A 25,101-nucleotide genomic window follows, 5' to 3' on the forward strand; every position below is an offset into this window, starting at 1 on the left:
GGGTCGTGGTGCCTTCGCCAAGACAAAACCTCACACCACGCTGAGTGGTGGCTAAGCGAGGACAAAATCGTTGTGGGGGGTCCACGGTGTCGCTGCGTACTCTGATGGTAGGGCGAATCGTGTGTCTTCGCCCATACCGAGGCCTTTTGGGGGAGTCCGTGGTGCTCTCGCCGAGAACAAAACCTCCTACCATCCGTGCGAGGGTGGTGGTGTAAAGGGAGGACAATATCGGCAACTGCTGGGCTTGGGGCGTCACAGTTGTTGCTGTATTTATTGTGTTGTACACTTGTACTAGAGAGAATGATGAAGAGATATGATTTATATGTTGGTAACAGGTTGATACATATACATTGAGTTTCAGTTGTTTTTTCTTAGTTCCATTTGTATGAGTTGTGAATGTCTCACTATAATTGCATTACTTTGGGGTGGAAAACTAATATCATGATAAAGCAACTACTGTTGATTTTTAATTCAGGTAATAACAACGAGACGAAATGCATAGTTTTGATTTTAAATGAATTCATTTGGAGATGACATGTATAGTTGAGAAAGAGTGAGGAGATACCATTGCGATTTTGTTCCTCCAGAAGGCCTCGTATGACGTGCTTCACGTGCACTCGTGTGAGTGGAGCAGCAATGCAACCATACACACCATATCGTTTACAAATTTTTTCATCCCCTTCGGATCATCCGTCTTTAACTAAAACGAAATGTACTTCTTTAAGATATGGGTGTTCCTGTTGTTAAAAAGTTATACATTTAAAACTAAATAGAAATACTCTTAAAATTAAAATTAGACAAAAAACAGTGTATAATGTATTTACCCAATATTGTTTCATAAGTTCAAACCCCAAATCGAAATCAACAAAGAGAATAAAATGTTCTCTGACCTAAAAAAAAGACCAAAGAAGATAAAAAAGATGATTACAAAGATAAACAAACCCATAATGTGCAAAGAACCCTTAACTCTGTTGAGTATTATTGAAATTAACACAAAGCAGTACCTTAAGGTTTTGATCTTTATTTTCTATTGATACCTCCCAATTTGTGAGATGTGGCTCGGCCTCTTCAACAGTTTCAAATTGACCACCTAAGGACAGAAAAGAAAAAAAATCAGCTTAACAGAAATTATTGGAGAGAATAGAGAAGAAAAAACAATCAAGTCCTCACAGAAACGAAATAGCTTCGTTGTTGATAATTCAAGTTTGAAGTTCTTGCATATAATCACAGCATTCAACACCCAGGTAATGTCGGTTGTCATTGTATGGTGACTTGAGAGATTATGAATGAAGAAAGAGAATCACAGTAGCTGTTTGACTATAGAGAGTGACAGAAAGAGAGGAATTAACAGAGAACAAGAAGAAGAGAGAAAGTTTGATAAGTAGAAAAGAATTTGATTAGAAATGAAAAGAGTCGAATACCCAAAACCCTAAGAAAAAGAAATACATATCATCCATTTCGACGCCGTCGTCATCGTTCATACTCACCCTTAAAACACCTTCTCTCCCCAAATTTCTTTCTCTCTCTAGAAATGCACTCACTCTCTTTCTCTCTCTAGAAATGGGGTTTTCTGATACCAATAGAGTAGTAGTGCATGAGCTGTGTCTATTGGCCAATATGGGTTCTTCCCGCCAAATAACCAAAAGTCCGTACTTCAGAAAGAGTAACCATCCTTCAGTCTATCGCGCGCTATGGGTATTAACGTATTAGTCTATCTTTTCCTTATGGTTTAAAAGAAAAAAAAATTTAAAGTCGACTACGATCTACGTATGTCGTTACATTTGGCACTTGATACATCATAGATGTGATAAGGTCGATAACCGCCCACTCAAACACTAACAGAACCGGGCCTATAGCCCAAAGTGTACAGGCCAAGAAGTATAGCACTCTGATACATATTTGACAATTGGTATCAGAGCCTAGATGAAAGGCTAAAGATATATTACACTCTGATACCTGTTCGAGGACGGCTCTTCGCTAAGGGTGGGGGGATTGTGATAGTCCCGCATCGCTCACGAGAGTGTCCGGAGCCTGGGCTATAGGTGTATGCTCAAGCTTGGTAAGTGTCGAGGCCTCTTGGGAGGGTCATGGTGCCTTCGCCAAAACAAAACCTCACACCACGCTGAGTGGTGGCTAAGTGAGGACAAAATCGTTGTGGGGGGTCCACGGTGTCGCTGCGTACTCTGATGGTCGGGCGAATCGTGTATCGTCGCCCATGTCGAGGCCTTTTGGGAGGGTCGTGGTGCCTTCGCCAAGACAAAACCTCACACCACGCTGAGTGGTGGCTAAGCGAGGACAAAATCGTTGTGGGGGGTCCACGGTGTCGCTGCGTACTCTGATGGTAGGGCGAATCGTGTGTCTTCGCCCATACCGAGGCCTTTTGGGGGAGTCCGTGGTGCTCTCGCCGAGAACAAAACCTCCTACCATCCGTGCGAGGGTGGTGGTGTAAAGGGAGGACAATATCGGCAACTGCTGAGCTTGGGGCGTCACAGTTGTTGCTGTATTTATTGTGTTGTACACTTGTACTAGAGAGAATGATGAAGAGATATGATTTATATGTTGGTAACAGGTTGATACATATACATTGAGTTTCAGTTGTTTTTTCTTAGTTCCATTTGTATGAGTTGTGAATGTCTCACTATAATTGCATTACTTTGGGGTGGAAAACTAATATCATGATAAAGCAACTACTGTTGATTTTTAATTCAGGTAATAACAACGAGACGAAATGCATAGTTTTGATTTTAAATGAATTCATTTGGAGATGACATGTATAGTTGAGAAAGAGTGAGGAGATACCATTGCGATTTTGTTCCTCCAGAAGGCCTCGTATGACGTGCTTCACGTGCACTCGTGTGAGTGGAGCAGCAATGCAACCATACACACCATATCGTTTACAAATTTCTTCATCCCCTTCGGTTCATCCGTCTTTAACTAAAACGAAATGTACTTCTTTAAGATATGGGTGTTCCTGTTGTTAAAAAGTTATACATTTAAAACTAAATAGAAATACTCTTAAAATTAAAATTAGACAAAAAACAGTGTATAATGTATTTACCCAATATTGTTTCATAAGTTCAAACCCAAAATCGAAATCAACAAAGAGAATAAAATGTTCTCTGACCTAAAAAAAAGACCAAAGAAGATAAAAAAAAGATGATTACAAAGATAAACAAACCCATAATGTGCAAAGAACCCTTAACTCTGTTGAGTATTATTGAAATTAACACAAAGCAGTACCTTAAGGTTTTGATCTTTATTTTCTATTGATACCTCCCAATTTGTGAGATGTGGCTCGGCCTCTTCAACAGTTTCAAATTGACCACCTAAGGACAGAAAAGAAAAAAAAAATCAACTTAACAGAAATTATTGGAGAGAATAGAGAAGAAAAAACAGAATCAAGTCCTCACAGAAACGAAATAGCTTCGTTGTTGATAATTCAAGTTTGAAGTTCTTGCATATAATCACAGCATTCAGCACCCAGGTAATGTCGGTTGTCATTGTATGGAGACTTGAGAGATTATGAATGAAGAAAGAGAATCACAGTAGTTGTTTGACTATAGAGAGTGACAGAAAGAGAGGAACTAACAAAAAACAAGAAGAAGAGAGAGAAAGTTTGATGAGTAGAAAAGAATTTGATTAGAAATGAGAAGAGTCGAATACCCAAAACCCTAAGAAAAAGAAATACATATCATCCATTTCGACGCCGTCGTCATCGTTCATACTCACCCTTAAAACACCTTCTCTCCCCAAATTTCTTTCTCTCTCTAGAAATGCACTCACTCTCTTTCTCTCTCTAGAAATGGGGTTTTCTGCTACCAATAGAGTAGTAGTGCATGAGCTGTGTCTATTGGCCAATATGGGTTCTTCCCGCCAAATAACCAAAAGTCCGTACTTCAGAAAGAGTAAGCATCCTTCAGTCTATCGCGCGCTATGGGTATTAACGTATTAGCCTATCTTTTCCTTATGGTTTAAAAAAAAAAAAATTAAAGTCGACTACGATCTACGTATGTCGTTACATTTGGCACTTGATACATCATAGATGTGATAAGCTCGATAACCGCCCACTCAAATACTAACAGAACCGGGCCTATAGCCCAAAGTGTACAGGCCAAGAAGTATAGCACTCTGATACATATTTGACAATTGGTATCAGAGCCTAGATGAAAGGCTAAAGATATATTACACTCTGATACCTGTTCGAGGACGGCTCTTCGCTAAGGGTGGAGGGATTGTGATAGTCCCGCATCGCTCACGAGAGTGTCCGGAGCCTGGGCTATAGGTGTATGCTCAAGCTTGGTAAGTGTCGAGGCCTCTTGGGAGGGTCGTGGTGCCTTCGCCAAAACATAACCTCACACCACGCTGAGTGGTGGCTAAGTGAGGACAAAATCGTTGTGGGGGGTCCACGGTGTCGCTGCGTACTCTGATGGTCGGGCGAATCGTGTGTCATCGCCCATGTCGAGGCCTCTTGGGAGGGTTGTGGTGCCTTCGCCAAGACAAAACCTCACACCACGCTGAGTGGTGGCTAAGCGAGGACAAAATCGTTGTGGGGGGTCCACGGTGTCGCTGCGTACTCTGATGGTAGGGCGAATCGTGTGTCTTCGCCCATACCGAGGACTTTTGGGGGAGTCCGTGGTGCTCTCGCCGAGAACAAAACCTCCTACCATCCGTGCGAGGGTGGTGGTGTAAAGGGAGGACAATATCGGTAACTGCTGGGCTTGGGGCGTCACAGTTGTTGCTGTAATTATTGTGTTGTACACTTGTACTAGAGAGAATGATGAAGAGATATGATTTATATGTTGGTAACAGGTTGATACATATACATTGAGTTTCAGTTGTTTTTTCTTAGTTCCATTTGTATGAGTTGTGAATGTCTCACTATAATTGCATTACTTTGGGGTGGAAAACTAATATCTTGATAAAGCAACTACTGTTGATTTTTAATTCAGGTAATAACAACGAGACGAAATGCATAGTTTTGATTTTAAATGAATTCATTTGGAGATGACATGTATAGTTGAGAAAGAGTGAGGAGATACCATTGCAATTTTGTTCCTCCAGAAGGCCTTGTATGACGTGCTTCACGTGCACTCGTGTGAGTGTAGCAGCAATGCAACCATACACACCATATCGTTTACAAATTTCTTCATCCCCTTCGGTCCATCCGTCTTTAACTAAAACGAAATGTACTTCTTTAAGATATGGGTGTTCCTTTTGTTAAAAAGTTATACATTTAAAACTAAATAGAAATACTCTTAAAATTAAAATTAGATAAAAAACAGTGTATAATGTATTTACCCAATATTGTTTCATAAGTTCAAACCCCAAATCGAAATCTACAAAGAGAATAAAATGTTCTCTGACCTAAAAAAAAGACCAAAAAAGATAAAAAAGATAAAAAAGATGATTAAAAAGATAAACAAACCCATAATGTGCAAAGAACCCTTAACTCTGTTGAGTATTATTGAAATCAACACAAAGCAGTACCTTAGGGTTTTGATCTTTATTTTCTATTGATACCTCCCAATTTGTGAGATGTGGCTCGGCCTCTTCAACAGTTTCAAATTGACCACCTAAGGACAGAAAAGAAAAAAAAAAATCAGCTTAACAGAAATTATTGGAGAGAATAGAGAAGAAAAAACAGAATCAAGTCCTCACAGAAACGAAATAGCTTCGTTGTTGATAATTCAAGTTTGAAGTTCTTGCATATAATCACAGCATTCAGCACCCAGGTAATGTCGGTTGTCATTGTATGGAGACTTGAGAGATTATGAATGAAGAAAGAGAATCACAGTAGTTGTTTGACTATAGAGAGTGACAGAAAGAGAGGAACTAACAAAGAACAAGAAGAAGAGAGAGAAAGTTTGATGAGTAGAAAAGAATTTGATTAGAAATGAGAAGAGCCGAATACCCAAAACCCTAAGAAAAAGAATACTCAAATACTAACAGAACCGGGCCTATAGCCCAAAGTGTACAGGCCAAGAAGTATAGCACTCTGATACCTATTTGACAATTGGTATCAGAGCCTAGATGAAAGGCTAAAGATATATTAGACTCTGATACCTGTTTGACAATTGGTATCAGATCTTGAAGAGCAAGCTAATGGATTATGTTCTGATCCCATATGAGAATTGTGATCAGAGCCTGAGTGACAGGCTTGAGTATTGTGCTCTGATCCTATATGAGAAATGGATGTCAGAGCCTGAGCTACAGGATGAAGATGTACAGATGTACAAGTTGAGAATGTATTACATCCTGATACCCATTTGACAATTGATATTGTAGCCTAGGGGATAGGCAATCGAGTATGTTGCTCTATTCCTAGTGATGGACGGATTAAGAGCTTGATAGCTACGAGATATCTTCCAAGAGCCTAGTGATAGTGGCAAATGGAGGTGTTTTGGGAGCTTGAGAGGACAAGCACGAAGATATACCTAAGAACATGTGGTATGTTTGGAAGCATACTTCTAGAGCCTGGATGGCAGGTTCAAGAGATAGTATCTATGCTCGAAGAGTGTGACGAAGAGCTTAGTGATTCTCCCACTATGGTATGAGGTATACTGGAGTGTGTATGAAGAGCTGCGTTGAGAGCATGATTTTCAAGAGAAGGCTTTCAGAGTGAGATGCATTCAAGATGATATGGTCTCTGAAGCTATAGTGCTAAAAGGGGACCTTGTTAAGGGATGCATGGTGCATAAGGCGACGAGAGTTCCGATGGAAGGAATAGGCCGTGTGCACGGATGCTACAGTGGTAGCTATATTTGGGTCTATGTTCCTTTGAGATGAAGGGCATATGCGAGATATGAGATGGAACCGTATTGGCACAAGAAGTCATGTGGAAGCTCAGTGGCAAGAGTTTAGTGCGACTTGGTGCGCAAGAAGGTACCGTATATGCTTTAGTCCTTTAGAGGTAAGGACAAGTGCAGAGATAGGATGAACCAAGAATGGCACGGTGAGTCGTGTGCGAGCTTAGTGCAGTAATGCTCAGAACGATTTGGTGCGCATTGGTTACATCATATGTTAGAGTCCTTTGAGTGGACAACATGCTTGGTATGAAGCGTACCAAGATGGCAAGTAGAGTCGGGCTGAGAGCTTGTGGTAAGCTAGTCTGAGTAAGCTTGTTGGATTGGCATCCAAGAGTGGAGCTATGTTGATCCAAGTGATACTTGAGCGTTAGAGCAGGGTATGGAAACAAGGTGTTGAAGGATACTCTCTTATGCTTAAGCCGAAGGTAGCATCGAGTGACTTGTGATGCTGTGAGTTCAAGCTACTTACAAAAGACAGGGGTCGAGAGTAAGATAGATGGACAGAGTACATCGTTGGGATGGTGCTAGATCAAGTTGTGCTTATGTGGTATGGTGCACGATAGAGTTCGGCATGGAGCATTGTAAGCGCATTTGAGTTCCAAAGAGAATGGACTCACTTGAGATGAGACATGGATATGCTAGCACGGTTGTGTGTGGTATGTCGCATGAGTGCTATAAGCTGAAACCAACATTGAAGCTTATGGTCATATTGGTGTGAAGTCTATGAAGACAGATTCACGAGACCAAGACAGTACTGATGGTAGTTGGAACCGAGTTCAAGCCGTCAAGTAATATGAGGGTCGTTGTATCTGAAGTGGATCGGCCCATGTTTGAGTTATGCATTGGAGGTAAGTTGGAACCGAGTTCAAGCGTACAGTGTGCAATGAGTACGTGGTGACTGAGAAGAGATCAACTCACGTTATGGGATTTCAGGATGGTGTGTCGTGATGACATTAAGCATCGTCCAATTCTGAGGATAGTTGGAACCAAGTTCAGATCGTCAGAGATATATGACAACGTCGAGTTTGCAGTTGAGTTGTAAGTCGTACGGTGCTGCATAAGATGTGTTGGAACTTATGCGGTGGTACGTTCGGATGTGTTCAAGAGGGACACGAGCCTACCAAGATGTTCGGGTTAAGGAGCATCGCCAATGATTAAATGGCAAGTGTGTGTCTGGATGTAGTCAAGAGGGCGTTCCCAAGAGTATGCCAGTGGTGGATGGTTTGGTACCATGTAGTTCTCGCGGAGAGAAGCTACCGTGCTCGTTTCAGTGGACATCGAAGGCAACACAACAATTTCCCGAGGAAGGGATGGCATGGAGGATGCCAAGCGCACGAGGCGCAAGCGCGGAGGAGCACAAGCATAGGCTTGTTTGAGTTGCACAGAGGTGCAGGTGTAGAGGCACGATCGAGGCAAGGGTCGTCAAGAGAAAGGGCGGCATTGCGAAGAGTTCAAGTGGTATACACTCAAGGGTACAAGTAGTGATACTTAGGTACTAGAGTGCACTTGATGTGAGAAGCCGGAGGGCGTAGTGAGGGTCTCAATGAACAAGCAAACCAAGGAGTCAGAACGTGGAGTACAGGGGTACATAGGGTCTGATCCAGAGGTGAGTGACATTGAAGACGAGTTGCTTTGCGATGGCAACATTGCAGGCACATGGCAAGACGCAGTGGCGTCGAGATGCTAACTCGGGTGAAGGCAACGGTTGCTGAGGTACCAGGGTGATGAGTTGTGTCGCAGTTCATTGCGATACGTATGGCAAGATTGGTCACGAAAGCAGAGGCGAAAGGTGAAAATCGAGATGCTAACTCGAGGTGAAGCCGAGGAGGTGAGGTACCTGAGTTTGAGGAGCGGCGGAGGCTGCAACGGAGGGGCGAACCAGAGGGGGAGCCGACATTTGAGGCCAGAGGGCAACATTGAGCATGGATGAATGGTAGAGAAGACCATTATCCTAACGCATCGGAGGATGCATTGCAGAGGATTGAGTTAACCCGGAGGGGGAACCTGCGCGACGAGACTGCGTAGTTGAGTTTGCACGGAGGTGCGGTCTGCCGAAGACATGAAGGTGCAGTGGTAGCATCGGAGTTGGGGCAGAAGATTGAAGTACTCCAAACTTAGTCGACGAGGACGTCGACATTACAAGTGGGGGAGTATGTCACGTGCATATTCTTGAGCATGCATATGACGTGACGAATGCTAGGAGAGCACGTACGAGCACATAGGCCGGAGGGCCAAAGACGAGGTCGTTGGGGCCAGAAGCTTCTTGAGCCATGCACGGAGGTGCATTCATGTCTTGCCAAGAGCGAGTATGCTTGGTTGAAAGATTGATGTTTCCTTGTGGAAATAGGCTAAACAAGAATTTTGCTACTATAGGAGGAGGTGGTCTCCCTTCCTCATATGCATCCAGCATATGCCAAGACCTCGTGGATGGGAGCTCGCCCATCTTAGCATGGTATGCACGAAAGTGAGCATCCTCGTGGCGCAACCCATGAGGCCGGCCTAGCGTATGCGAGAGAAGCATATTGCACGGGTTCCCTTGTCATAGGAAATGGCTCGGGACAGTACCTGGAGATAAGTTACTGCGGGTTCCTTTGGAAGTCGTGTTACATGTTCTCATGTCATGGCGAGGCGTGCGTCGTGCTAGCATATTCCATAAGGAGGATTGAGCTATTCAAGGGGCCAAGCCTTGATGTGCTATGTTGGGCATGAGGTAGCTTATTAAGGATGGATGCTCCTATGCCCAATGTCCGGATGGTAAGCCGAGATGATAAGGTGCCGGATGCTTGAGACTAGATGGCAAGATCTGCATAAGCGGCTTGGTGTGCTCCGCACATATGTTGGTATCCTTTATAGTGGGCGAGAGTCTATGACTCAAGGAAGCGTTATACGGGACGGCTCGAGCTATGCTTGTAGGTTGGGACACGATTGTGTCATGCCGCATTATTGGTTGGAAACCAAGGTGACTTGATAGTCGAGATGCTCCGAATATGTTCGGGAAGGCTGGTTATGTACTAGGAGGGAGTACATGACGCCGCACGGCACGTTAGGATTTGATATTCCGCACTATCGACATGGCCTAAAGCCCAACAACATTATTTACACCCTAATAACCCTAATTCAAATAGCCAAAGATTCCACCTTCTCTGGGATTCGAACCTGAGACCCTTGGAACCACTTGGGCTACCAACTGTTGACCCTTATGGTTTAAAATTGAATTGTCTTAATTCAACTCAATCAAACGAGTAGGTTTAAATATTTTGAATTTCTATTTCAAGTTTTTTTAGGGTTATTTCCCTAAAAGCCCCCAACTTTGTGACCGGTTTCCTGTCTAGCCCCTCACTTTATCAAAAAATATTCAGATGGCTCATTTTTTTCAGATTCCGTTATAACACCGTTAACTAGTCATCACCTCTCTCTCATCCAACTCATCGCTTCTCTCTGTCAATTTTCACCGGTGAAGGTCGTCGGCCCGCCAATTTTCCGGTCGGCGACCTTCAAACAATTAAAAAAAAATATTTAAAAACTCTCCTCTCTCTCTAAAAAATATTTGGGTCTTCTGGAATCCACTCTAAGATTGCTTTTGCGTCTAATTCGATTTCCACTTGTTTGAAATTCAACGATGTTGCTGACTCGTAACCTAGTAGGATTGCCTGAGCTTTGGCTATTGAAGAATCCACTGGAGGAATAATTTTAGATCGTCTGCCTACAAAGTAACCAAATTGGTCTCTGCATACTGCCGCACATGAAGCCCGGTTCGTCCAAATACTCGCATCCACATTAATTTTGATGAAAGGGTGTTGGGGCGGACACCAAGGGGTTTGTGGGTAGCCACTGAATAAGAAGTTATGACTGTTTGAATGATTAGAGTTGTGACCTTCATATAAGAAGATAAGAGATTGTTCCACCTTTTTCATTACCTCAAGATGACTATAATCAATACCTTCCCAGGCATCCCTATTTCTTCCTTTCCATTGTTCCCAGAGAACAATCGAAGCCCTGATGAAAATGTGGAAGTCATCTTCTATTTCCAACCAATTTGAGAGAATGAATTTGATGTTTTTCTGATGATGATTCAATACTCAAGGAACCTGAAACTGTTCCAGTATCATTACTGTATGAGGGCAAGTTATGAATCTATGATCAGTAGTTTCTTCAACTGTTTTGCAACAAGGGCAGAGCTCCGAGAATCGAGGTAGTATGTTCTGAATACGGTCTCTTGTAGGAACGCCATTGTTTATAATTTTCCAGATAAAACATCGCATTTTCGGCATAAGTTTTTTGTTCTTGTAGAACTTTTTCCAATTAAAAGAAGTCGTCTGATTAACTACCTCATTGATATTTAGAAGAGATTTGTAGAAGGATTTCGCACTCAAGATCCCATTATTAGTTACTCTCCATATTAAAAGAGCTGACATAGGTGAAAATGGATTGGAATAAAGCAAATGATATTTGTCATAGGGGTAATTCTCTATTCCACGATCCTTGAGGGGTTTGTAGATGACGAATTTCCGATACATTCCAGGCCAACAAGAAGGTTTTGGTAACCTAGCAATATCAAGTAAGGGAAACAAAGGTTCTGAAAGAAAAACGAGGTTTTTGAGTCGCAAGTTGATATAGCATTCCCTTAACATGTTATGATCAAGTTTTAATCTTATAATATCGAAGATTCACAGTTCGAATTCATAAAATGTGGCTATAATGCACGCACTGAGTAAGACTGTGACTCAGCTTCTAGAGTTATATTCGAATGTAAGAATGAAAGCGATGAAGATTTAATATTACTAGTCCAGAGACAAAATCTTGTTTAGCCGTGAATAAATGCATCGAATTCTTTCTTTTTTTGAGAAAATAAATGCATCAAATTGATACACAAGAAAAAAGAATTTTATATGGATTTTCTCTGCAGAAGACGGATAAAACAAAAAAAAACATAAAAGGGCAAAAAGAACATCAGTTGAGCTAACATAATAGATTACTAATCCCACATTAGCTCTCTCTCTCTCTCTTTATATATATATATATATATATATATATATATATATATATATATATATATATATATATATTTATATCAAAATCATACTCATCACTTTATCCAATGATAATTAAGTGAGTCATAATATTGTACTCCTATGTTACAATAGTACATAAAAATTACTAACAATCTTTAGCTCTCAATTATCATATCAATCATACACATACTAATTCACCAATCAATATAAGTTCAAGTAGAATACATGAACTAATAGCTTATTTATATATAAATGAATTCTAAATTCACTGTTTGAGTTTCACATTTCCCACACGAACCCTCAAATTTCATCTCCGTTCCAATTCTTTTTCATCTTAGGACCCGATGGGCCTTCTTCCTCGCGTAATTCTCTTGGAAAAGCTCTAACAATATTCTTGAAAGTATCATTAAGTTTTCCCGGAAACAATTTCTCAATCATTTGTAGTTCCCCATCAAGACGATAGTGAATTTTAGGACCCCATTTCCTAGTGTAGTTCAACCATGAAGGCTCAACAATAGTACCACCCAAATAGTCGGCCGATATAAGTACATATTTTGCCCCCGTATCTATAAAAATCTTACTTTTCTCAGTATCGTTTCTTATACCAATACCTATATTCTTGTTTCCTTGTAAAACAACTCCGGGTTTTGGGTAAAATGCATGTCCATTTAAAGAAGCATAAGAAACAACTTTATTTCCGCTTTGAAATTCAAGATTTGAAGCGTTTACCCACGCCCCGTTACTATGTTCCGAAAAATAAACATTCCATAGTTTACCAGAGAAATTACTTATTCTTAAAGTTATATGCTCCCAATCACCAATATGTTCACCAATTTTCCCTAAAGGAATATCAATGAGTTCTACCTTTGCCCTTGCTGGCCCATTAAAAGGATAAAAGACCCATATTGCTATATCAGTAAAGGTTCCACCTAGCATTGGTTTTACATGTACATAACTCTCTGAGCTTTCCAAGTCACCTTTCTTAACCTTTTCTTTTGATCTTTCATCGATTGGAAGGTCTAACCAATACGACCCGTCGTCTGAACCACCTTGAGGAAGGTTTGAACCAGTTGGCTCAATCGGAACGGGGTTAGATTCGTCGCCTCGTTTGTATAATAGAGCTCCACTGTTGAAAAACCAACTCACAGAAGAAGGGAGGTATGTTTCTTTTGAGTGAAGGTAGATTAAGGGAGAGTAAGTTTGTGTTAGTGTTTGAAGTTGGGTGAGGTTAGGCATTGAAGATAATAAATTAGGGTTTTTGTTCTTCAAACAAGATATAGATAAAGGTGTTGCTGTTGTTGTTGAAGTTTCATTTGGTTCAGCTAGAAATGTACCAACTGAAACACTAAGATCTTGAGTTGCCCTATTTGTTGGTTTCAAACCAAAAATATTGATCCCACCTGTTTTAAACATAATCCTTATAAATTAGATAATTTTGGTTATCGTGGAACCTTTTGACCACACAACTATAATACCACATACCGAAAAGTTTATAAACCACAGTTTTAACCTGTCGTCTAAAAGTAAGTTATAGAGTGGAATATCGATTAGCCTTTTTAGTGAAAATGATATGCATGAAGATGGTTAAGATAATTTTAACTATTTCATAAACAAGTGATTATTGAGAGAGCTCGAAAATATATACCGTTTTTCCAGATGACAGGTTGGATCCGCTCGCATGAGTCAGTAAGATCAGAACGAACACATCGGATTTTGTCAAGAGGTGGTTTCTCTGGCGAGTTAGTCACAACATGACCAACAACACTATAACCTTGAGGAGGAATTGGTAACCAAATATAGCCATTACCATCTTTCTTCAACTTGGATTTTTCACTAGTCCAAATAAGTGTGTAATCAATAGGCAACACAAGTGTTCCCGTCGATTCAGTGCTAACATCTTTTGCGACCAGTACCCAACCAGAAAGAGGCTGATTATTTGGTTGAACATAACTACCAAGCATAAAATATCCGTCGGGTATTAGCGACGGTTCAAAGAAAGTGATGCCCAAATTGTCTGGACCTCCTTCAAGAACTGTCCAAACCTTAGTGAAAGTTGAGATCTCATAAACTTCTAAACCTCCTAAATTTATACTTCCACTTGCAAAACCTCCATTATTATCTGTTATTCAAAATTACAGAAACCCATCAAAAATCAATTCACATAGAAGAACCTACTACATTAGCATCGGTTCAGAACTGTTGCCAATACACAAGAGTCGTTGCTAATGATACTCCGTGATGGCGTATATGTAAATAAAGGAGTAAGTAATCAAGTAGTGATGAATTATACCCGGTGGAGTCCAAGAAGGCAAAGGAGAAGGTAGGTTGAAAGTTGTATCAATAGGCAACGGTTTAGGTGCACCCACAGATTGAAGATTTCCCATTGCTAATTTCTTTTCTTCTACTTTTCTTTCTTATTCCCCTTAAGATGATATCTACTTATCTATCTATCTATATATAGAGAGAGACACGGAGGGAGGTAGAAATGATATATGGATTTAAAAATGTTGTCGTGCCAGAGTGAAAGCAAGAATCACAATTTAGTTCGTTGGTATATGCCTCTTGGAGTATATACATATATATATATATATATAATAGTGACCACTTTTTCGATTAAAAACGATATCCTATAGGCTGCACTAAATTATGGGAGGAATTTAATTATTTATCCATCTCTAGGTTCAACTCGCCGACCACTTTATTATTACGGGTACGAATATTTAATGGTCAAAATTAAGTAAGGTCAGTTGGGAGACCGTTTGGTGGTCGAGAGGGGATAGACAGCTTAGAGTTTATCCATTTTTTTTTATGTACTTTAATAGCTTGAAAAATTGCCCTAATATCACATTGCCAAAGCCCAAAAGGACCAGTTTTGAGTTTGAATTTTAGGTGTGAGGCCAATTATTTTAAATAGTTTGTTTGTTTGTATGTATGTGTATTGGGACAAAATGGCAAACCAAATGGTGGCACTACTCTGATATAATATCATAAAACTAAACAATGAGTAGATTTGTATTTTTATTTCTTTTATTGAACAAGTGAGTTCAAAATATAGACTATATATGGAACATGTTTTCAATTATGTATCGCAATATTTATAACATTTGTTTCCAAATTGATCCCATTATGCACATTTATTTCCAAATTGCAGAATAAAACCCTAGAATTCTAGCAGAAATAGCTGGAAAATAATTGTAAGGCGTGTCCAGTTATAATATAATTAGGTCATGACTTTTTTTTTTTTGATGAAGAATTAGGTCATGACTTAAACATGCATTTAAGATTCTCAAATACATGTGAACACATGCATTTGCCATTGAAAATTGACTCTCTAGTGACGGTGGTACTCATGTTTTTCTTGATATGATTTTCATTTTTCCTTCCAACTACCACCTACATACATTTTTTTTTTTTTTTTTTTTAAGCCAAGGGAACCATTTCCATTAATAAGTGATAAAATCACATTGTTTACATGGATGCTACATCATTTATTTCTCTCCTTTGAAAACTTCATGAGAGTTACATACCTTTAAATGCAAAGTGCCTCATGAAGAGAAAGAAATGGGACTAGACACTGACTCAAAAACAAAAGACCCTAAAGGCCGACAAAAGATCCTAAAGATCGTGAATGAAAAGACCCTGAAGGTCGACAAAATATTACAGTAAAATAAATACAAGAACCACCGCCTTCTTGCCGAAAAACCGTCGCCGTCACCGGAAAACCGCCGCCGACACCGGAAAATCGCCGCTACCGCCAGAAAACCACTTCCGTCACCGGAAAATCTTCGCCATCACACCACCATAGAAATCATATTACCACCACACCACGTCATGGATGACCACCACTTTTGATTTCTTCCTTCCCGAATTGAAAAACTGATTTCCCGACATTATTAATCGAGAATTCACTTACGTGAATTCGAGTTCCAGTACTTCCACCATCAATAACAATCGAAAATCTCGTCTTTGAAGAAGTTAAATTTCGAGAACCAATTTATAGAAGAAGTCCGAGATGAGATTTGATTTGGAGGATGAATTTGACCGAAATTGAAACTTAACTGAATCCATTTTTTGAGGGTTTTGTTGTTGTAATTGATGATCTGGTGCCAACGGTAAACAAAGGGTACTAGATCTTCGTGAATGAAACAACCACTCTTAGATCTTGCATGATCTAATAGTCCACCGCAAACAGATTTACAGTAAATCAAGAGAGAGGGGGAAAGGGATTTAAATGGTGTACTGAAAATCGGAGTAAAAGAGAGGGGTATGATAACTAGAGAAGATAGAAGAGGAACAAAGAGAGAGACGAATAGAGGGAGGAGAGGTGTAACCCTCGCCGGATCTGGCGAGGGTTACCCCCCTACATACATTTTTTTTTGTCTTGTGTTAGGTTAAAAAAATTGTACTATCACATAAAATTGGAATCATCTCCTCAAGTTACATAAAATCCATTCAACAAAAAAGAATTTCCAAGTTCAGCAAAAGAAAAAAAGTTCCATAAAATTGATCTCCAAGGGAAACAGAGTTGTATTTCCTATAAATTTCTAAAAAGCAAACTTCCTAAGGATTTTAAGCTCATAAACCACCCAAAATTCTACACGTGGGAACCTAAAATCTTCTCTTCCTCAAGTTCCATAACTTCATGAAGGAACCTAAAATCTTCTCTTCCTTACTTCTGGGAAATACCTAGAGCAAAATGTAAGTGTATTGCATCAAAATTTGTTTAATTTTTGTTCTTTTTATTTAACTTAAAGAGATAGTTAAACATTGAACACAACTTGATATCGCTTTTCATTAATAATAACAAAACATAAGAATCACATCACTGGACTGAAATGTGGCAGTAGTTGATAAGCTTATATGTTGGGATTCAAAGTGTGTTCTTGAAGGTATAGATCATTTTTCATTTCTAAGCAGCAAAATCAATAAGAGACCTCATACGAAATCATGACACAAAAGCAAACTACACCAACTATTAGCACAAGGTAAAAAATTTGTGGCAACTCTAAGACAGATATATAATTTCCAAATACTTGAAAACTCAATCATACTCAAATGTTTTTGGTCACCCAAGAAACAAAGAAAAACATCAAAACTGCTACGTGAATTGCTTTCCCAACAATTCTTTAGACTCAACTCATCATTAACCAAACTGAAACTCTTAAGACCCTCAAGCACCAATCCATTCTCTCTATTCTCTTTTTTTTCTTTCCCTTTTTCTATCTTTTCGAACCCAAAAATGGATAATAATTTACGACAGTAATATACACAAATACAACACCAGGAAAAGAAAATAAATCTTGTTTCTCACCATTGAACAAACTTTTCATTTTCAAGAGACAGACTGCAATGGCATTCATTGCTGCAAAACACAAGCAAACGAGAAAAGAGAGATTGGACGGGGAAGAGAAAAGGAGGATTGGAGTAAATGGAAAAGAATGGAGAAACGATAGAATCATAGAGAGAGATAAAAGAGGTGGAGACTGACCGACCAACTGACCATAATGATTGTTGCTTCACACTCTAATACCCCTGGTTTGAATGAGATGATAATTTTGGTAATGGGGGATCTAAGAGGAGAGTATAGATTGCAAAGCGAGCTGTTGCTGGGGCTGGAGAGATGACCAAGTTGATGCCAGGGTTGCTGGTGGCAATGTCTGTTGAAGCTGCCTTAAAAGATTTATCATCCTACTTGCTGTTTGCTCTGTTGCGAGATCTTTTCCTGCACATAGTACCTAACACCACCAACCACAAAACCATCAAACCACTAATAACAATATCGAGAAGTTTTTACAACAAAGTTCATTAGTGTTAGGGTCATAACACTTCCATCATCCAGTACTTTCTGTAACACTTCCAAGTTCCATCAAAATCACACTTTTTTAACTTTATTTGAATCTTTTAGTTCATCAATAATAAATGTGTATATATCCTACTCTTTTTCTCCCTACCAGAGTATAATCGTCATCCCAACTTTCTATATTTCAACCAAACTTTCAATATAGATTTTTATATTTGTAATATTGTTTTTCTCCTCCCACTATCCTATCAACAACAAGAGCTCAAATCAATAAAACTTAGACAACTAGAACAGTATTCCAGAAGTTGGAGGACAGTTGGAATTTACCTCAGCAAAAACAGCAACTATTTTAGGAAGATACTGATTGTTAGGGCCCAGGAGCTCTCTATCTGACCTGTAAGTAGAAGAAAACTTGAACCTTGATTTCTCGAAAGAAAGTGAAATTATAATTGAGGATCATCATTGTAGAATGAGTAGAAGAAATGGGAACAAGTAACCAGTTAACAATTTTAGATTTTTACCTTTCAACCATTGAGCAAAGTTGGTCATGAACAACTTTAGCCTCAATTAAATCACCCTTAATTGGCAAGCAACCCAACCATGCTGGAACAACCTGCAAAGAAAGCGAAGTACTAAATCCACTGAATAGATTATAGATGGCCACAGAGGGACAGTTGTTTCTTTCGACAACCGAGATAAGATAATTAACAAAACTACAAAATGACATGTATCAAAATTCAAAATTGCTTCTTTAATGAGAACACAGAGAATGTGATTGTTATCTCAAAGGCATAAATTGAACCCAATAAATACCTGCGCTGAATCAACACTATCACGGTGGAACTGGCATATTTTCCCTAGAGCTGAAACAGCATTATCATAAGCCATCACATTGTCTGAATGTAATGCACTAGGATGACGTATCACAACATTCAGCCTTGAAAGAGCCTCTGAAAAGTGGAGGAGATCATATTAGTATCTCGGAGACAATGTGTCATGTATAGGGCAAAGTCTACAGGTCAGGCAGCCAGAATAAATACATACCTCCAACAAGGGGTTTAAACGCAAGCCCACCAAACTCCGCACAGACGCCAATCCCATAAACAGCAGCCTAAGAATAAGTTTCAACTTAAGTTTCCTCCGAATTTTAAACAAGTAGAAAACCAGAAAAAATCATATCGAAGAGCAGACCTGACGAACATCCGGGTTCTCATCATTGCAAGCTTCCAGTAAGAAAGGAAGGTAAGTATCATAATATCTGTTCCAACAATAGAAACAGTTAAAGTATAGAGAAGGAATGCTCAATTAAAACAGGTTCTCGAAGTTTTGAGGATGTTTACTTGAGAGCTGCTTCACGACATTGCTCCGCAACATCATCAAAAATGCAAATAGCAATCCTTCTTTCTTCAGCAGTCTTATCTTTACCCTGTACATTTACAGCCTTATAAGACAACACAGGCTACATGCCTAACAATAGCTACCAAAGATTGCAACTTAATCTTACCACTACAATTGACCTGATATGAGATGTCAAGATTGACAATTCACGATAAAATTAAGGAAAAGGAAAGTAATGAGAAAAAGACTTACCCACATAGGCATTATATATGACGAAAGCTCATCAAAGAATGGCAAGAATGAGCCTTTGAATGTCTTAATCAATGTTCCCAAACAATCACCAACCTAGATGAAGAAAATACTGAGACCATGAATAGTTTACAGAAAAAAAAAAAAAAAATATATATATATATATATATATATATATATATATATATATCTTTGTTGCACTCAGTACTCAGTAGAATATCTACGCAACTAAAACAGACCAATAAATCCACGAAGAAGTATGTACTAACAAACCTGATCAAAAACTTCTTCTTCTTGCTCATTTTCTTCTTTAAGCAATTCCCCTTCCTCTGCATCGAAGTCCTCCGCATGAGCCCTCTCTGCTCTTTCTCTTTTTCTGGTTGAGATGGCAGTGATCACCTGCTTTATTTCATCTACTATAGATTTCACCTGGTTCTCATCAAGAAGCGACCCAGAAACCTGAAACAACAGATAAATTTTGAGATAATGTGATGGAGAGCAGCCCAGAAAAAGCATAGCATGCTCATCAAGTTACTTGTCTAAGTTGTCTCCTTGACAAAACCTGTTTTTACTCCTTTCAACTTCAAATATGCACTTATATTCCTAATCAAAGTAAAAATTAAATACCTGTATGCATTCATTCAATGCATCCAACATGCTCGCGGTAATTTCGGTCTCCGGCTCCTGCAAATTAATTACAATTTCATAAATATCCCACTACCTGAGAATGAAGTGATTTACTGGAAAAAGGAGAAGAAAAAAGGGTAACAACCTTATGCAGAGCCTCCACTAAGGCCGGTACTATGTAGTCGGACAACTGCTTAATGTAAGACTCATTAACACCTTGTGCTAGTCCTTTCTCGATAGCTAATTTTGCTGAACGCAATAGCTCTGGCATTGCTGGAATTAAGAAAAGATGGATTATATCAATATCAATGCAACCTCAACGATAACAACAATGGTATAATAAAGGAGTTAAGTTGATACCAGAAACAGCAGCCTTTCTGACTTCTTCATGGAAATAAAATTTCAGGAGTGGAACCAAAGTAGGAGCAACCTGGACCCAAAACAAAACTAAGTAATCCTTGTAACCAAAGGCAGAATGTGTAAAAAATAGTAAGAAAAGATTATTAAATAGTTTATCTCGACTTTATAACTTACCTGGTCAATCCAAGGAAAGAATCCCTCCTTTAGCTCATCTGCGTAGCAGCATAACATGTTGCAAGCAGTAGCTTTCTCCTCCAAGACGCTAGTTTTGATTCCAATACGCTTATCACCCAGGGTGATGGTTTCAATACTGCAATAGAACAAAATTTCATAATGAGCACAAGACCAAACATTTGATGAAGTATATCCGAATATACAAGGATGGTAGCGTCTCCAAGTTTTTTTTTACGAAGGCTGATTGTCCGACTTAAGTTAACAGCATAATTTGTAAAGCAGAAAAAGAAATAACAGGCTTCTAATCAGTACATATTCAGGAGCTAGTCTCAGGTGTCTAGGACTCCTGTGCAACATTTGGTAATAACAGTCAACAGGTATAGCAGAAGGTTAGATAGGGCAGACATGTATCACTATCTCGACATCTGCTTATGTGGAAACTTTTAACATAACAGCAGTGCTACAAATGACAAGTATAGGCACATCCCTTCAGTTATAAATCTTTTCCGCATATAATTAATTAGATGCTTTGTAAAAAAAGGAAGTTAAGCAATCATTAGATGCTACACAAGTGTATTTGTGCTATGTGAGCTTCTAAAATTATAAGCAAACCTTTCATCATCGTCATCTATATCATCATCATCTGAATCTGCAGATCTGATAGTCACATCAGGTTTAAGTTGAGCAGATTGAAGCAACGGAGGCATGACAACGCTCATGTATGGGAGGAAATCCTGCCCTAGACACTTGCAGAGTCTGGCCCATGCCTGCAACAATTATTAAGGTTTGCTTAATAAACATTATGTGGTAACAGTGCATTATCTACATGAATCTCAAATGAAGTTAGAACAGTCAGATGATGGCATACTTGAAGCATGTAACTTGTTGTTGGGTCATCAGTTTCCATCTCAGACCCTTGTAATGACATGAGCACATCCATAACCTTCATAGAGATAAAAGGAAGTGAGCATGTCAATAATAAGAAAAATATACAACCATGTGGTTCCCCTACCCAGAATACAGTTGAACCCTTAGTTTTGAAAAGTACAATGATTGAAACACACCAAGAATTAAAAAAAAAAAAATCATAATATTTCAGATTAGTAGAACTAATATGATAATATCCATTTGAAAATATAATTGAGTATCATCCTTTAAGGCATATATTAGATGGGTGAATCAAATTATCAAACCGATGCATATGTTATTAGCTACCTGCTTAGCATCATCCCTGAATTTTTCCTTCCCGACCGCCATTCCAACCAAACTAATGCACTCCATGGATTTGGCACGAAGCATGCGGTTTGACTTATCAGTCGCATTAACCAAGATAGTCTTAAGATAAGGCATAACAGCATCATAATACTTCTGAAAATGCTCCTGTGGAATTCGATAAAATGTCAGTCCAAGTAGATTCCTAGCAAAGCACCCCAAGTAGCACATTAACGATAAAAACTAAGCATACCTGTGATGAATCGGCAACTGATGCCAAGGCAGTCAAAGCGCCCTCTTGTACCATTTGCTTCCCATTCTAGATTTTGCAGAACACAAACATCAGAAACAATACCGGGAAGAAAATAAAAGAATGCATGTTGGTTGTAATGGGTAGGACTCCATACCTGTAGGAGTACAAGCAATTTGCTCACTATTCCATCTAAGTAGGGAGTTAAGATATCAGGGGTGCAATTCTCACTGAAGTTGAGGACTGCTGAAGCAGCATGTGCCTGTCGAACGGAAACAGTTAATGGAAGCCAAAAACCAATGGATTTTGCAGCACAACACACGAATAAGTACACATCTCAATGCATCGCGGCTAAAATGTGAAGAAGTATCTTTTGAACAGATAAATAAAAATACACAAGGACGCGGCAAGTTACCTGATAGGAGATAAAGGCATAGCAGGCCGAAGAGTTTGAAACTACAAGGGCAGGAAGGGTGCCCATATGATATATATATATATATATATATATTATATATATTATATATGAAAAATATATCAATGGATGAATGATATATTAGTATACATATACATATATACATATAACGCACTTACCAAATGACCAAAAAAACAGATCTTCTACACACTACTCTACGAGGGAATATATAAGAAAGGTGCTAAAGTAGAAAGGCAAGCACAAAAAATATATTAATTAAAAAGAGCCTTTCTGAAAGTTAGAGCCTCAAAGGTGTCGCTTTTCAGAATTAGATGATATACGAGTAACTATATTATTCAATCAATATGTACATCTTAAAAGAAAGAATAAGCAACATAAGCGAAAATGATAAATTAGTGATATAAGAACAAACAACTAAAACATTCTTTATACCCCGAACTCTGATTTAAAACCAAATCACCCGAAAGTCGGCTGCAATTTGGTACACAATTGCAGAACTTATTCCTAACTTTATCTCAAATGTTCTGGTCTTATTACCTACCTCTATTCAAAGAGAAGAAAATACTAACCTGTACTCGAGGATTCTGGAAATCATCCATAGCTCCTGCTAACGCAGGTAACACCCGTTGGTGGAACTGAACTTGCAATTCTGGACCCAAATCCGTAGATAACTGTCCAATTGCATTAATTGCTGCCCAGCGCACACGAGGGTGGGGATCTTGAAAAGAGTTCAAAACCATATTCACTACCTGCTCCAGATTTTTGATCATTACCTACATCAAAATATGCAAGTGAATTAGTTAAATAATACTATAATACCCAAAAGATAATAGTATAAAAACCATAAATAATTATCAAGTCAACATATTGGACAGAGACACACAGGAACAGGATAACAGCAAGTGATAATAGACTGAGGTTAAATATTAAATTACGTATCTTAGCAATGAGATAGCTAACCAAACCCACCAACTAATATTATTTGCCTCAATCAAAGTTTGAATATGGAAGGTGAATACCATGTAATACAGAATTCAAATGATTAATAACTAAAGGAAGGAAACAACATGACTTAAGTCTTGCGATAATCAAACGAAACACTAAATCTCATGATAATCAACACTGAAAAATTTAACGAAATATATAGCTTCAATACCTTTTGGCATCCTTCTGCGATTTGGGCAAGAGTAATAAGTGCTGCGTGGTGTTTCTGCCATTCCGGAGCGGCCAAATAAGCGGGCAACAACTCTGATGCAACAGGAACAACTGTATTTCCACCCAATGAAATCGATAACCTATCCAAGCATTCCTGTCCAACACTATAATTACTGGTCTCTCCGGCATCTTCGTCCTCAGTATCAGCATTATGCCATGCCGGATCATCCTCAATATCCAACAGCATCTTCATCAGAATAGCAAATAACCTACTAATGAATTGTGGCAATTTCCTCATCATCCCTGGGGCCCTTTCTCTTGCTTCGGCAAGTGTAATAACAAATTCGATAGCAAGGTGGCGAGTTCCTTCCTCTAAAGATTCAGCTTCAGCAATCTGCAGCATTGAACCCACAACTTCAACCAGTTGTCTCCTTAGGAACTTAGGTTCAGTACCTGCTAACTCAATCAACAGCTCAAGTGCTTCTTGAGCTGTTGCCTCTTGTCCATTGTTCAAAGCCTCAGTTAAAGTTTGCATCATTACAGGCAAAAGATCTTGGAAACGATCACGATCCGAAGCACTCGATAAACATTGAATAAAATTGATTGAAGCACCAAGAGCAGCAATTCTAACATCAGAGCTAGTAGAAGAAACCAAACATTGCAAAAACACAGAGTGAAGAGTATTCAAGTGTGGAATTAGGGTTTCACCAATGTACTGCGATAATTGAGCAAACATCAACAAAGCTGATTCCTGAAGCCTAGGATTATCAGAAGTAACGCATTGAAACATGAAAGGAAGAAGTTCTGGCCATCCACCATCAGGTAAAATCCCAGAAGCAAGCTCCGAAACTGTATCACAAAGTTTCTTCGTGATAGTTTTTGCATCTTCTCTCTGAACACAAACCAAAAGATGAGATTTCAAAGCAGATTGAGTAGCAGGAGCAAGACGAGGCCAGATGTAAGAATCATCACGAGTTAGTTGTTTCCGAAGTAAAATAGCAGACATCGCTCGAACTTCAACATTAGGGCAAGATTCAAGGAGATGAACAAGTTTAGAAGCACAAATATCAGGATGATTCTGCTTACAAAGATTGAATATAATTTCAGCTTCCGATCGTTGTTCATTCCCGGATGACATAAGGTTAATAACTAGGGTTTCAAAATGAACTGAATCAGGACCAAGAACAGCAGCAAGTTGTGCCTGTTGGAGTTGAGTTGACTCGGAATCCATGAGAGCGAGCTAGGGTTTTGCAAAGATATGAGATGGTAGAGATAGAGATCAAAATTTAAAGATGAATAGAGTTTCTCTCTCTATCTCTATATCTTTTACTCTCTCTCTCTAGATGCGTTGAAGAAGGCGCCTCCGAATGGAAGAAGAGAAAGATGGAAGAAGGGAGACGAGGGTTTTTGTGATTGGGGGGAGGTTTCGTTTTTAGGGAGTGGTTTGGGAAATATTTTATTTTCAAGATGCCCCCACTAACATTATGGAGGGTTTGGATTACTCTGCCGCGCCATAGTGATGAGAATATCCCTCCAAAGAACTCAAACCTGCGCGCCACAATGTATGGGGGTTCGTTTGAAGTTGTTTTTGGTAACTGTGGTTGAAGCGAAGTAGGGACACGGCTTGTGTTTCTCATTGGTCCCCGGCGCGAGAAGGTTTTACTATGGGTAGACGAATTAAGCCC

At 39.2% G+C, this 25,101-nt stretch overlaps 2 protein-coding genes across 4 annotated transcripts; both read right to left on the minus strand.

The window, feature by feature from the left end:
- Positions 1 to 11,896: 11,896 nt before the first annotated feature.
- Positions 11,897 to 14,662, minus strand: LOC147545490 (hypothetical protein At1g04090-like). Its single transcript, XM_086637429.1, has 3 exons — positions 14,109 to 14,662; positions 13,464 to 13,937; positions 11,897 to 13,218 (listed from the first exon to the last, which is right to left on the minus strand). The coding sequence occupies exons 1-3, from the start codon at positions 14,200 to 14,202 to the stop codon at positions 12,119 to 12,121; spliced, it is 1,668 nt and encodes a 555-aa protein (XP_086493555.1). The 5' UTR covers positions 14,203 to 14,662; the 3' UTR covers positions 11,897 to 12,118.
- A 2,173-nt stretch (positions 14,663 to 16,835) lies between these two features.
- On the minus strand, positions 16,836 to 25,089 carry LOC147545491 (uncharacterized). 3 transcript variants are annotated; one of them, XR_015223675.1, is made up of 21 exons: positions 23,418 to 25,089; positions 22,831 to 23,034; positions 21,986 to 22,090; positions 21,832 to 21,897; positions 21,582 to 21,746; positions 21,235 to 21,309; positions 20,979 to 21,133; positions 20,367 to 20,502; positions 20,193 to 20,262; positions 19,978 to 20,105; positions 19,833 to 19,889; positions 19,479 to 19,664; positions 19,209 to 19,301; positions 18,959 to 19,044; positions 18,810 to 18,876; positions 18,663 to 18,729; positions 18,432 to 18,568; positions 18,140 to 18,231; positions 17,946 to 18,012; positions 17,319 to 17,553; positions 16,836 to 17,180 (listed from the first exon to the last, which is right to left on the minus strand). XR_015223675.1 is itself a non-coding variant. In XM_086636307.1 (20 exons), the coding sequence occupies exons 1-20, from the start codon at positions 24,645 to 24,647 to the stop codon at positions 17,389 to 17,391; spliced, it is 3,351 nt and encodes a 1,116-aa protein (XP_086492433.1). In that variant the 5' UTR covers positions 24,648 to 25,089; the 3' UTR covers positions 16,836 to 17,388. The 3 variants fall into 3 exon arrangements, 1 of the variants encoding a protein (XP_086492433.1); XR_015223674.1 differs by having other exon boundaries at positions 17,307 to 17,553; XM_086636307.1 differs by having other exon boundaries at positions 16,836 to 17,553.
- Positions 25,090 to 25,101: the final 12 nt, after the last annotated feature.

This window comes from Eschscholzia californica, unplaced genomic scaffold, assembly GCF_041429995.1.
Source record: "Eschscholzia californica isolate CP2 unplaced genomic scaffold, dmEscCali1.0.p SCAF_4, whole genome shotgun sequence".
NCBI lineage: Eukaryota > Viridiplantae > Streptophyta > Magnoliopsida > Ranunculales > Papaveraceae > Eschscholzia > Eschscholzia californica.

What these genes read in the sequence shown, in the direction of transcription:
- LOC147545490 (XM_086637429.1), bottom strand. Translation starts at nt 14,202, where the DNA reads ATGGGAAATCTTCAATCTGTGGGTGCACCTAAACCGTTGCCTATTGAT. An exon ending in GCCTTCTTGGACTCCACCGG is followed by an intron (nt 13,938 to 14,108) that starts GTATAATTCATC and finishes TTTGAATAACAG; the next exon opens with ATAATAATGGAGGTTTTGCA. An exon ending in ACCTGTCATCTGGAAAAACG is followed by an intron (nt 13,219 to 13,463) that starts GTATATATTTTC and finishes TGTTTAAAACAG; the next exon opens with GTGGGATCAATATTTTTGGT.
- LOC147545491 (XM_086636307.1), bottom strand. Translation starts at nt 24,647, where the DNA reads ATGGATTCCGAGTCAACTCAACTCCAACAGGCACAACTTGCTGCTGTT. An exon ending in TCTTTCCTTGGATTGACCAG is followed by an intron (nt 20,263 to 20,366) that starts GTAAGTTATAAA and finishes TTTTGGGTCCAG; the next exon opens with GTTGCTCCTACTTTGGTTCC. An exon ending in CAGAAAGGCTGCTGTTTCTG is followed by an intron (nt 20,106 to 20,192) that starts GTATCAACTTAA and finishes TCTTAATTCCAG; the next exon opens with CAATGCCAGAGCTATTGCGT.